General features: G+C 38.5%; 1 protein-coding gene and 1 pseudogene across 4 annotated transcripts in view; both read right to left on the bottom strand.

The window, feature by feature from the left end:
• The window catches only part of ESD (esterase D), a 38207-nt gene that overhangs the window by 686 nt on the left and 24227 nt on the right, over positions 1–13294 (bottom strand). For all 4 annotated transcript variants that reach the window (XM_075199707.1, XM_075199706.1, XM_075199705.1 and 1 more), the window contains 4 exons: positions 10442–10566; positions 6799–6918; positions 2295–2393; positions 912–1079 (listed from right to left, as the gene is read on the bottom strand). In XM_075199707.1, the coding sequence (XP_075055808.1) occupies positions 912–1079; positions 2295–2393; positions 6799–6918; positions 10442–10566 (512 nt within the window). The remainder of the gene's footprint in view (positions 1–911; positions 1080–2294; positions 2394–6798; positions 6919–10441; positions 10567–13294) is intronic.
• On the bottom strand, positions 2971–3089 carry LOC142141768 (5S ribosomal RNA; annotated as a pseudogene).

Below are 13294 nucleotides of genomic sequence, written 5' to 3'. Positions count from 1 at the left end.
CGAACTTCCTGTTGGTGGAACGCATATGCGTTCCACTGCGGAGGAAGGAAAAGGCTGAAAAAATCTCTCTCTATTTTTTTTTTTTAACGGAGTGTCTTACCTTAAAGCGATCTTCATTTTTCAGCAGCAATGATTATGGCAACCTGATAAACACAAAGGTGCCTGAGAACTTGAAAATGGGGAAAGACAGGGAGGAGATGAAGTTACAGGATCTGCAGCCTGAAATCTCTCTAGCACTTTACAACAAAAAAGGTGCATTCTTTCACAGCAGCCTCATTGACCAGAACATAGTTGATTTCTTCATCCCCTTTCTGCCACTGGAGCGCCGGCATGTGAAGATGTGTATCAAGGAAGAGCTAAGACAATATGGGCTCCAGGAGGATGCACATATAATAGAGGCTGTGGCAAATATGATGCCGTACGTCCCAAAGGAGTGCAATAGTGGCCCCAAACGTGTGAGAGTGACCCTGGAACTCAAGTCCTGACAACTGACAACCCCACCAAACTGCAAGTAATAGATTTTCAAATTTCACAATTTACACACTTAATAATTTATTTGTATTTTATGTGTATACATATTCTTATTTTCCACAACAATGTACATAGGGGGTGAAAGCATACATCAAAATGACAAAATAGCAATAAACTGAAAAACACACATGATATAAAAATGCATATACAGATGTAAATTAAAAACATAATAATGAATAAATCTAAAAAAAAATTACCAGTAGCTGCTGCATTTCCCACCCTAGGCTTATACTCGAGTCAATAAGTTTTACCAGTTTTTTGTGGTAAAATTAGGTACCTCGGCTTATATTCGGGTCGACTTATACTCGAGTATATACGGTATATATTTTTAAACACCTACAAACATTAGATTTGTTTAAACGTGTATTAACAATACTTGCCTCTTGCAGTCTAAACACCACAGGAATTTTCTGTTCAGTACATGCTGCAATAAAATTGTCTGGCAACAGCTGCCCTGCAGAGAGGAACTGGTCATCTTTCCCCTGGTCGATTAGTATGTCTAGCTGCAATCCAGAATACGACTTCACCAGATGAGTAGCATCATATGACTTTCAGATAAAGAAAAAACAAAAGCAAAATGGAAAATGTCGGTGATATTTAATGGAGATATAGCCAATTCCTTCATTTTTGTAGGGTACTCCAATGGAAAAATATGCTGGTGAAAACAGTTTAACTTCTCTGTTTTGATTATCTAACACCTACGAAATAATAAAAATTCAAGAAGCAGATTTTTGTATGAAGCTATCTGCATATCTAAGTGTGCTTTGCATTCCCTGACAATTAATGCATTTCCAGTCCCTTCAGTAAGTATCTACTCTCCCAACACTGGGCAAGCACCTGTCCTCAGTAAGATTTTTCCGGCTGCACTTATGGACGGAGACATTATTATCCATAGATTGTAAGCTTGTGAGCAGTATTGCTTTATTACAGTTTGTTCCCAATTGTAAAGCGCTACAGAACCTGCTGGCGCTATATAACTAAATGTTGATGATGATGTTGTTTATTTGCTCTTACAAGAATTATATAGATCTGCCTCGTCACAATCACATTTCTTGCACCTAAGTCTACTGGTATAAATTACTAGACCTAGTAAAACTAGTTATGTAGGTAGATATTCAATATGATGCAATAGTCCTATTGCTAAACAAACCCATCAAATCTCACAACCAGCTCAAGGTAAACTTATCCTACACATGGGCTATGCAGAGCGATAACAATTTGCTTGGAACTGAAAGAATTAGGAGGGACTGACAATGCAAGTAGTTCTGATAAATAATTTGGTCCCTGAGCTCCATAGTGTTTTTAGAATTTGGTCTTCATTTTATGGCAAGTCTTGTTGTCATTCGTGACTTTAATAATCTCTGCCTGACCCTTCACCAATATCCCCTATTCCCCTTGCCTCACCCCCCCCCCCCTTCCATTTGTCCTCTTTTCATCCCCCTTTCTCACCCACCCCACCTTTGGAGGAAGAGAGAAGCTTTCAGACTTGCTTCCCCTTCCCTTGTTTTTCTTTACACTGTATACATTATTTTACAACTGGAGACAATCTGATAACCTAGAAAGTACAGTTTATCTGCATACGGATGCTATGCCAATGTTTAATGTACACGTGCTGAATTTTGCTTCTATCTGTTAAATTTACAAAAGGAGAATAAAGACATTATAAACAAAGTAAAATCTAAGAATGAGTACACAGTCTTCTGAAACCATAATCATGGAAATAAAGAAACTTTTTAAAATATCCATATTTTGCATAAACTCACCTCCCATTTACTGACGTCTGATCCCAAGTATCCACTGAAAGCTTTCTGACCCCATGGACATTGAATAGGATTACAAATGGGGGCAAATGCTGAAACAGTCTAAAACAGAGACTAAAATTATTTATATATATATATATATTTATTTATATACACAACACACATGCAACGTCCCCCTCCCTCACTGCAACCATATATATATATATATATATATATATATATATATATATATATATATATATAGCCTGCGGTGCCAACTAATTCACAAATTATTGCAACTATATGCCATGTGTTTGTGGCAATACAAAACAAAAACATTTATATATTTACTGCTACAGTGTTCCACCCAGCATCTTTTTTATGGCTGTTCCACCTGGGTGTTTTTACTTGCCACACGGCTCTTGGAGCCCCACAGAGTCCTATTATAATAGAATAAACCATTGTTTCTCCTATTAGAACATACGCTATGTGAGCACTACAGCCAGCGGTGTGTGTTAGATCACTGACCACCAGCCTGACCAGTCCTGACAGGTGTCGGTGATAACCTCCAACAGTTACAAAGTATTACAACTGCCCCCACCTGGCTGCTTTTTAATGGCCCAAAAACAAATAAAGGGTACTGTGCAATATTGGTACATTATACAATGCAATAACAATAGAATTTCATTAATTATACTTTAGCCTACAGCGCTTGGTATTCCCAGGTGGTCTCCCATCCAAGTACTAACCCAGCCCAATCCTGCTTAGCTTCCAAGATCAGACAAGATTGGGCTTCATCAAGGTGATGCGTCTGTAGGCATATATTAAAACAATGTCCTTTTAAAGTGATGTGTGCTTTCTTCTTAGTAGAGGTTTATCACTTCCTCTTTTTCCTAGTGTTCCATTTAAAGAAACAAAAAAAAATCATAAAGCAAACTGTGCTAACTCTTAAACCTAAACAACTGCAATCTTTCTTCTGATTTAATCTTCACAGCAGATATCCAATTATATTTGAAACTCATACATTTTCTCATCCACAAGTGTAATATCAATCTCCTATTTTTTCCTCTCTTAGAGAGGTCTGACTTTATAGGAGTTATTTACTTTTTACAGATGAACTGCACGCTTGGTGGTCCTGTCCTAAGATAACTTCATACTGGCAGCACAGTGGCCTAGTGGTTAGCACTTCTGCCTCGCAGCACTGGGGTCATGAGTTCGATTCCCGACCATGGCCTTATCTGTGTGGAGTTTGTATCTTCTCCCTGTGTTTGCGTGGGTTTCCTCCGGGTGCTCCGGTTTCCTCCCACACTCCAAAAAACAACATACTGGTAGGTTAATTGGCTGCAATCAAAATTGACCCTAGTCTATCCCTCTATGTCTGTGTGTGAGTGTGTGTCTATATTAGGGAATTTAGACTGTAAGCTCCAATGGGGCAGGGACTGATGTGAATGAGTACAGCGCTACGGAATTAGTGGCGCTATATAAATAAACGATGATGATGATACTGGCAACAGGTTCATGGGTTAATATTCTCCACCACAGATATACAAATGCCTGACTCACCTCTCTTCCCTATACTTTCTAGACCAATTCCTAATATTCCTCGCCCAACTCAAAAATTAATTAGACAGCTGTCTGATTGCTTCGCACTGGAAGAGCGCAACTTCCCCCTCCCTCACTGCAACCATAAACTCTATATGGTCATCATACTGCCTAGAAAGCATTACTGCCACTCTTAACGATACCCCAATACAATTTCATGCTGTGTGGACTCCTTGGACATCTTTTTACGAAGCAGAGCCACCTTTATCTACCGCTTGATATATAATTCCCCACACACTACTCACTATCTGGTGATGACTGGCTAATAATGCCAATACCGCTTTATCGTGAACTTTGATGAATTTAATGCCCTATATATGTCCCCTACCTATTCCTCCTAGATCTCCACCCACCACGCCCTTGTTTGTCCCCCCATACTTTCAAGATTCTCTTCTCTGAATTGTATACACTAATGCAACAATTGTGCCTTACGTCTTCATACTTGTGACTTAATCATAAAGGTTGTTACCATTACCACTCTCCATCGTATTGTACTACTTATTGTTTACAATTCCTTGTTTAATGTCATATATTTGTAAAACTTGTTTATATAAATAATAAAAATATTAATTTCAATAAAAATAAAAAAAAAATATGAATGATGATACCCTATTAGTTTACTTACGTTTATATTGTGCATTAAAACCACACTGAACAATTTGTATCATCCAGTGTTTATCTAGGTGCATCACAATCTATTAATAATATCTTTTTGTACCATTATCCCTTCTTAATTACTGAAATACAAAACACACTTTAGAGGATGCTACGGGATCAGCAGGAGACTTAAATCCAAAGACTGAGTCATCCTTTCAGACATCAAGATACTGTAGATGGCTTAATTGTAGGATTAGGCTCTTCATAAATACTTGTGGGCAGAGATAACCAAGATGTTCTTAAACAACAAGATAAATGTCAGAGCTGGGACACTTACTGTCACTGTTTAACCAATTTTCTACCAAAACAGCACACATAAAACTCTCAAGGAGGACAAAATGTAAGCAAGCAACACACCAATTTCAGTTCAATAAAGGGTTAAAAACGGTTTTAGGAAATGATCTCTGGAGTGGTATGATTTAAATTAAAAGAAAAATTCAGCCAAAATAAAATTAGCCCTAAAAAAGAGCAATCCATTATAGGCTGAACTCAAGGTATTTGAAATTAAATGTTGGCTCTGGACACAGCAATATTTATAGGTAAATATAATAATCAAATAATTCCTCCTAAATGCTGCTGCAAGACTGATCTTCCTCTCTCACTGCACCACATCTGCTGCACTACTTTGCAAATGCCTACACTGGCTCCCTGTGTCCTCCAGAATCAAATTCAAATTACTCACCCTTACCTACAAAGCCCTCAATAACACTACCCCTGCATACATCTCAAATCTCATATCAAAATACTCTCCCTCCCACCCTCTTAGATCTACCTCTGACCTGCGCCTTGTCTCGTCTCTGATAACCACCTCTCACTCCCGCCTACAAGACTTCTCCTGTGCTGCTCCCCACTTATGGAATTCTCTACCACGCTCAATCAGACTTTCCAACAGCCTTCAAATCTTTAGATGCTCTTTGAAAACCCATCTCTTTTTTTTGAGGTGACTTTATCCTCGATAACACTATTCACACTAATGCACCCTTACAACTATCCCAATCTCCACTCTGAGCCACACTCGCTCCTCTTGTTTCAGCTGTGCCCTCTTCCCTTTAGAATGTGAGCTCCTTAATGAGCAGGGTCCGCCATACCCTTTGTATTCATGTCTCTATTCATTTTGTCCGCCTTGTCTGTTCTTGTTTTACGCATGTCCTATTTTATGTATGTCCTTGTCTTCCCTACTGTACGGCGCTGCGGAGCACTGTGGTGCCTTACAAATGTACGATAATAATAATAATAATAATAGGTACTTTCAATGTTCTGATCTACAAAAGATGTAATCACAAGGCAGACAAACATAGGTACAAGTGAAAATGTATAACAATACAAATATATAAATATCCTCAATTCTTTTTGCATTTCATGAGTGCAGTCTTTTTTTTTATATATACAAAAAGGACCTAAATCTTCAACCATAACCAAAGTGCAGTGAAACACAAAAATAACTATTAAAAGTTCACCTAAGTGGCATCTATTCTTGCCTCTTAAAATGAGAAATGGGTATTATATACTGATGCATCAGTTTCACCAGCTCAGGCTTTCACCTGAAACGATCAGTATATTGAAACAAAAGATCCACAAGACTTGTTTGCAGCTGAGATAGTAATGCCAAGGGCCTCTCCCTAAAAGCAACTCTAAGGGAATATTACTGTAAATCACTTCCAGAAAATATAATTAAACCTGCTAACTTTGACTTTTGTCGAAAAATGCCTTATTATAACTGTGATATAAATTGAAGGATTAATAAATGTTGATCACACTTAACAGCTATACAGTATAAAGTATATAAGTCATATCCTAGACGAGTCTAAAAAAATCACAGTATTAATGCCAAGATAGTGGAAGGGCTGTTCATTGACCGTTGTTGGTTACAACTTGCTTTATTTTTCTTGTCAAATGGGAGATTCACTTGTAATAGCCATTAAAATCATTCTGGTTGTTCATTGATCTGGACGAAAAACTGGATGCGTTGGGCGTGGTTGAAAGATTACTGCATATACACATAGCCAAAAGTTGTCATCATCCAACCAAATTTACCATCCAAACTGAGCAACATATTATCAATTCAGAGCAGCCACTGATTGGGCCCATATATGGTGCAATTAGTGGCCTTAATTAGTGGTGAAAATTGTAAGCAGTGTTCTCTCTCATAGCTACTGTCAGTGGTTTTAATATTTGTCCTTTATTGGTCAACCTGCTCAATATCTTGACCATGGTATAGTTTTTAATAAAATACTTACAATAAAAAACACCGGTTTCCAACAAATGTTACCTTGTATTTCCCAGGGTTCTTTAATGCACAAATTAAAGCACCATGACCCCCCATGGAGTGCCCAAAAATAGAAATCCTGTCTGGGTCTGTTGGGAAATTTCCATTTATGAGATGAGGCAGCTGAAATACATAAAGGAAAATTGTTTGTTCATTACTCCACATAGCATCGCTCCATTTCTAACTAAAGTTTTGCTTGATCAATTGTATGTGTATTTACAATTGCAGCACAAATGTTAAACAAATAACTGAACACCCTTTAATTCCTATCAGTAAGCCATTTTTGCTGTTCAGTATGTATATAAACTTCACGTGTTGAGGACGATCATACATGAACCAGCATGCGCCTCCTTAGTCAAAACTGTGCCATGACAAAACAAAAATATATGTAATACCATGACTTCAAGAAACAGAAAGTCAACATGAACATCCAGCAATACTCCACCACAAGCAATATACCAAAGGGACAGTGCACCCAGAAATATGCTGGCTATGATAGGTGTGCATCATTACTCAAACTTATTATGGAAAGGCTTAAATTAATGATAAAGAGTTAGGATTCAAAAGCTTTGACTGCAGTGAGGTCACCAAGAATCAAAACAGTTTTCTTATACAAAAATAGAATGTGTTCCGCTATGAGAGATAGGCACTGATATCAGATACAAAATATAAAATTGTGAGTAGAATAAAGCTTTACAGATATAGTTAATGTAACGCTTGAGAATATAAAAAAAGGAACAAAACCATTTTGATACTTTTGGTTTTCCTTTGCTAGGGAAAAAAGTTGAGCTAGAAATATCAACCAATTTTTACACGTATACTATGCATCAGTTACATGGAAACACCTTTTTATTATTTTGTGTACCCAACTTAATGTTAAATATTAAATACATTTCCCAAACAAACAAGGCTTTCATTTGGCTGTAATATAGGTATATATTTATTTGTATTTTACAGTGAAAAGGAGTATAAGTAGGAAAAAATGCCCATATTGCTTCTCTTCCTTTCAAATATATATCACACATTAAGCATACAGACTGATGAGAAAATGAACATCTATAGGGCGATTTATAACCTGAAAACATTAACACCGAAGGGACTCAATGTTGAGTTCGATCTATCTATATTTTAATATAACAACCAATGGCACTTTGGGTGTAGGGTGTCAGCATGAATGCCGATATGCCACCTTTTTCTTTATATCATCCATGCAATGGTCATTATTCCCAGTATGTCACGGGAGAGACATAGGATCTACGGTCATACCACCATGGTTATGCCCAATCCCAGCCGACCTTGGAAGCAAGCAGGGTGGAGCCAGGTAAGTAACAGGTTAGGTAACTACCTGAGAACACCCATTATAGTAGGGACTGTGCTTTCTCTTGTGCACCGGTATGACCATATGTATGGGGTGGGGGCTGATGTAATTATTCCAGATGATAATAAGACCTCGCTTTATATAGTTATCTGCATGAGGTCACATCTACACGAATTATACACCCACATCCTCAAGTTTGATCGCTTAGTATCAAGCTAAATTATAATGGATGGTAGATTTATGCACTACTTGGACTTCACCAAACTGAATTACATACAAATAAGGAATATAGACCCTTATAGTCTTGTGGTTTAAGAGGTATACATTAGGATATACGCATTGTAGGAATAATGGATACCAGCATGTCAATAAATCTCGGACTTCAAATTATCCAATTTGGACCTCTGTTGTACTGAATGTATACATTTAAAATATTGAACACTGTGCATCACTCATTGGCAAGAGGTGCACCTTGTGTCATATGGAATATGGCAGCACTAGTTATAGGTATAAACCTCTGTTTTATATCAACTTCTGACGTTAATGCTTTATTTTATTCTATTTTGTTATATACAGCCTAGTAATATCCTTTTAAATGTTATAGCAATGTATATCCTTAATATAGAATACAATTCCATGTTGTTCCTTATAATTAATTAATCCAAAATGTACAACTGTTGCAGATTAGAGGTACACAAGTGACAATAAGCAAAGCCATTTTGGTTTTGTTTCAGTCAACTGATATTGTATGCAGAGCAAGCAGAGGTTCATGTGCCCTACTTGTACCTGACCTAGGTGTTGCGGTGCTCTGTGCCAGTTTCATGTCTTTCGGTGTAAAACAGCATTGGTTTGCACTAGTTTCTGCTCTACAGTTGGCTGTTAGCACTTATGCAGCTCATGTGGGGGGACACGACCACTACGGAGGCTGATTGAAGTCGGAACGCACAAATATAAACAGTATCCGTGAGGAAGCCTCCACAACACACCCCCTGAGGAAGTCAGTAACCAGGAGACTCACAGCGTGTCTGCCATACAAACGTTGTAACTGCTATATTACCAACATTTTCTTTAGCCCACGGACATGTGAGTGCATATATTTATGCTAAGTTCAAACATGTAGACAGTCCTCACTATTGTGTATCATCTTGTGTTTCCTCCCACTCACCACCATTGGAGAGGACCTGACTCAAAGTGGACGTCTACCTGCCCACCTCTAATCAGACTACAATCATTAATCGATCATGCTGAAATCCACTTGTGTTTTGTGAGTGTAATATTCGTAGTTTTTAATCATTAAATCATGGTGATTTACTTCACCATTGCTGCATCTTATTTCCCCTTCTATGGTATTACATCACCATGAGTAAGCAGCCCTCCAGGAGAGTACACCAGGAACACGTATCACAGCTGAATGACCAGACACTAAGTGCCCAGAAACATCCACCAGCCTGTTGTGTACACCACTCCACGCTTCTCGCAACCTGATCCAGGTGAGGTACTGCTTCTCAGTACCAAATAGTGTGACATACGTCACCACTGCCATATGTTTCTCCTTTTCCATAAATGCGATTGTGTGAATACTTCATCAAACCGTTCACAACGTCCATGAACAAGGGAAAAAAACACCAAAAAGCACCACCATCACTAACTAAGGACATACACTACACAAGAATCAAGATGTCTACGGGACATTCACCGAACATTTCATTACTATTATGACTACTAAGAGACATTTACTAACTCCACGTATCCGTATGTAGATGTTTATACCATTCACATAAGTCATTTTGCATTCTCCCATTTCAAGCTGCTCTCACTGTATTCCTTCTCCATCCCAGCCAGACTATATTGAGCACAGATACCACCATACTTTATCAACAACCAAATACTTAATGTGAACTGTCTCTCTTATTAATTTAAAGATTTGGGAGTTTTTCGATAACCTGCCTGTTTGACCATTATTTATGTGACATATACTTAGTTAAAGTAGCTCTGGGCAACCTTTATTGCTAAGAAAATTATGACTGGCAAAAATCCATGAACAGACACAAAATCCAGTATGCAACATTTCTAAAGGCAGTGCTAAGCTCCAACTTAGGCACGAACTCTTCATTAACAATAATATATCTTAAATGTCATATGGTTTTCAAGTATGAAGAGCAGGCACACTGGACAGAGTGGAGATCCTAAATATGAAGTTTTCTGTAAAGCTCGGTGCTACAAAAATGCTTTAAAGTTGGCAATTGCACAGACATGAGCTAGAGCATTTATATATCACACAGTTTGTTTTGTAGTGGTGCTGTATAAAACATGAAGATCGCAGGTTACCTCCTCAACGACATAAGAGTACATTCTGTAGTTAGTTTTCCAGGGATCCTCGGTGGAATTAACATAGAAGCCAGCGCCTGTGCCAAAATCCCAGCTTTCCTCTTCTCCATCTATATTGCAGCCACCTAGAACACAGAAAGGAAGACAATTCATATACAAGTTGTGTAATACATTACATGCAGTAGGGAATGTTAATTTAATGCAATGCAATGCAGCTTTGTCATCTATTAAAATGTTGTGTTAATTAAAGCTTGCAAATATAAAAGCAGAAATGACTGAAAACTTTTACCTAATTACCATAAAAATATAAATAAATATTGAACATTTGTACTATACATTTAATATTGAACTAACGTTGACTTAAACTTTACATTTGCAAATACAAATAAGTTCATATGAAGGGGCATTGACAACACCACTGGCTGTTTGAAAATATGGTATTAATATAAAGCAGAAAAGCAGTTGGAGGAGTGGGGGATAGGTTGCAGGTATTGGGCAGAAGGCACCACAGGTAAGTAAATCTCTGTATTTTATCATAACACAATGAACTTCATCCAATTCTATTTGTTCAACCGTTTAACATAATGCAAGTCACAACCTTGCATAATTCTGGGAACACAATCCAGAGTTTATCAGACTGGCATGAAGCCTCCTAGTTACAACATCAAGTGCGTCACTACTTTGTGCAGTTGGAGGGCCCTGTGACTTGTACTGTCCAGTTCTAAGTGCAGTGTAACCTTTCTGCGTCCAGGTTGGCAGAAGAACAAACACACACATTGATTTGGTACCAACTTCCAAACAGATTTTCCTTTCTGATCCAGTTGGATTTTCAGTGCTTCACGATTGTTTGCCAGATGGAAGACATGATGATTTTGTTTCGTCCCATGTATGTAGTAAACAATTGTAAAGCAGGTGATGCGATTTGAAGGTTTTTAAAAGTTGCTAAGAACCTTCTGCATCAATGAGAATAGTTAATTGCCATCTTATATAAGGAGGGATTATTAGTTGAATGATTTAAATAATTGTGAAGCAGAGATTCTATGTAATTGTCATACCACAGACACTGAGCGACCATCTTGTTAGGCATACTTACAGAATAGTGAGCTACTCACCAATCTGCCCTCACAACAGACTGTATTTGCCATATCATATACTCAACAAGGTGTAAATGGACACCTCATGGATGCTAGCCCAGTTGTCAGAAGTTAGCTGGTGGTTCTTGTTATCCTACAGACGCTCAATTGCCTAGAGATGTGTGATTGGGGAGGCACTGCATTTGCTTGAATTCATGTTCCTGGAAAGCTCCCATTACCTTTATAATTTTGCAGCATAGAGCATTCATTTGATTAAAAAGCACATTTTCAAAGTGGGAATGTCTAGCACTTTATTGTGAGCAGATGTTTTTTTTCACAGTACCAAAACACATAATATGCAACAAGCATCCTCCACCGAGAGGAACCAGCCATTATAATTAAGTTACCCTACTGTTTGGAGAAGGATACCTTGCTAATCTTGAAAGCTGAATAATAACATGCACATTATTGGACTTCATGAGCATTCTAAAAGCCAACAACTGAATAACTTTGTGGAAATATGGCTAAACAATACATTCATACAATCCAAAATTTCCTCTACCTCATGGTGTAAAATCATGTGTATTGCTTGCTTGCCAGAGAGAAGGTGCTCTTGCATGGTCAACAAAAAGAAAAAATCCAATTTGAAAATCTGGTTATGTCCATGTAGAGGGACACAATTGCTGAAATCAAGTGACAACTTAAAGAGCAGGGAGTTCCACACTCTACGGCGTACGAATGATAGCTGCGGGAGAGACATTTTGTTTCTGCTGTTCAGGATGCGGCTGAGCAAGTCCAGCCACACTGAAAATAAGAATTAGTTAGTTTCATATTTTGGACATAACACCAGAGTGGTTATGCTGAGATTGTAGGCTCACTTTGCAAAAAATAGGATTTTTTGACTTACCGTAAAATCTCTCTGAACACGAGTTGGTGGACACTGCTCACCTTGAGGTATAGAGGGCGCTGTGGGAGTAATGGCACTAAAAAACTTGTCTAGCCTGCTTCCCTCCCCTCCCCTCTACAGGAAGAGCTCAGTTTATTTACTAACCAAGCCACGAGAGGACGAAAACACAACAGAACTGTCAGAACAAAGGGTGGGAACGCAGTGTCCCCCAACTCATGTTCAGAGATAAATTTTATGTTAAGTCCGAAAAATTCTATTTTCTCTTTCACACTAGTTGGGGGACATGGCTCACCTTGGGGACGCTCTAAAGCTGCCCCTATGGGTGGGAATACTCAAAATGAGCGACACGTAAAACTTTACGGCCAAAACTTGCGTCTTTTGAAGCAAAGACATGGAAACAATAAAACCTGGTGAATGTATTAACAGAAGACCAAGTAACTGCCCTACACAAATGCTCAGCCAGGGCCCCATGCCGCACCGCCAAAGAGGTGCTAACTGACCTCGTGGAATCAGCGGTCAGACCTTCAGTACCTGGAGAGCCATACAGAACTTGAAGGCTATCAGTCTTCCGAACCGAAGCTATTCGGTCCACAAAAATTCTGACCACATCTAAAGAGACAGAGTCCTGACCAGGTGCCAGCGAATCCTGAGGAAGTACCGGTAGAACAATATCCTGATTTATGTGAAACCTTGAGACCACCTTTGGTTGAAACAAAAGCCTAGTTATGGAAAATCAGAAGAGGAGCCCGACATGACAGGGCTACCAACTCCAAAACCCGTCTGGCCGAAGCAATGGCCAGCAAAAATGTCACTTTCCACGAGAGAAGTTTTAGAGAAACAGACTCCAAAAGGTTCAAAAGGGCACCAAAGGGA

The sequence above is a fragment of the Mixophyes fleayi genome, chromosome 2 (assembly GCF_038048845.1).
Source record: "Mixophyes fleayi isolate aMixFle1 chromosome 2, aMixFle1.hap1, whole genome shotgun sequence".
Lineage (NCBI taxonomy): Eukaryota > Metazoa > Chordata > Amphibia > Anura > Limnodynastidae > Mixophyes > Mixophyes fleayi.
The sequence above is the reverse complement of the archived record's forward strand: the minus strand, read 5'-3'. Positions and strand labels throughout refer to the sequence as shown.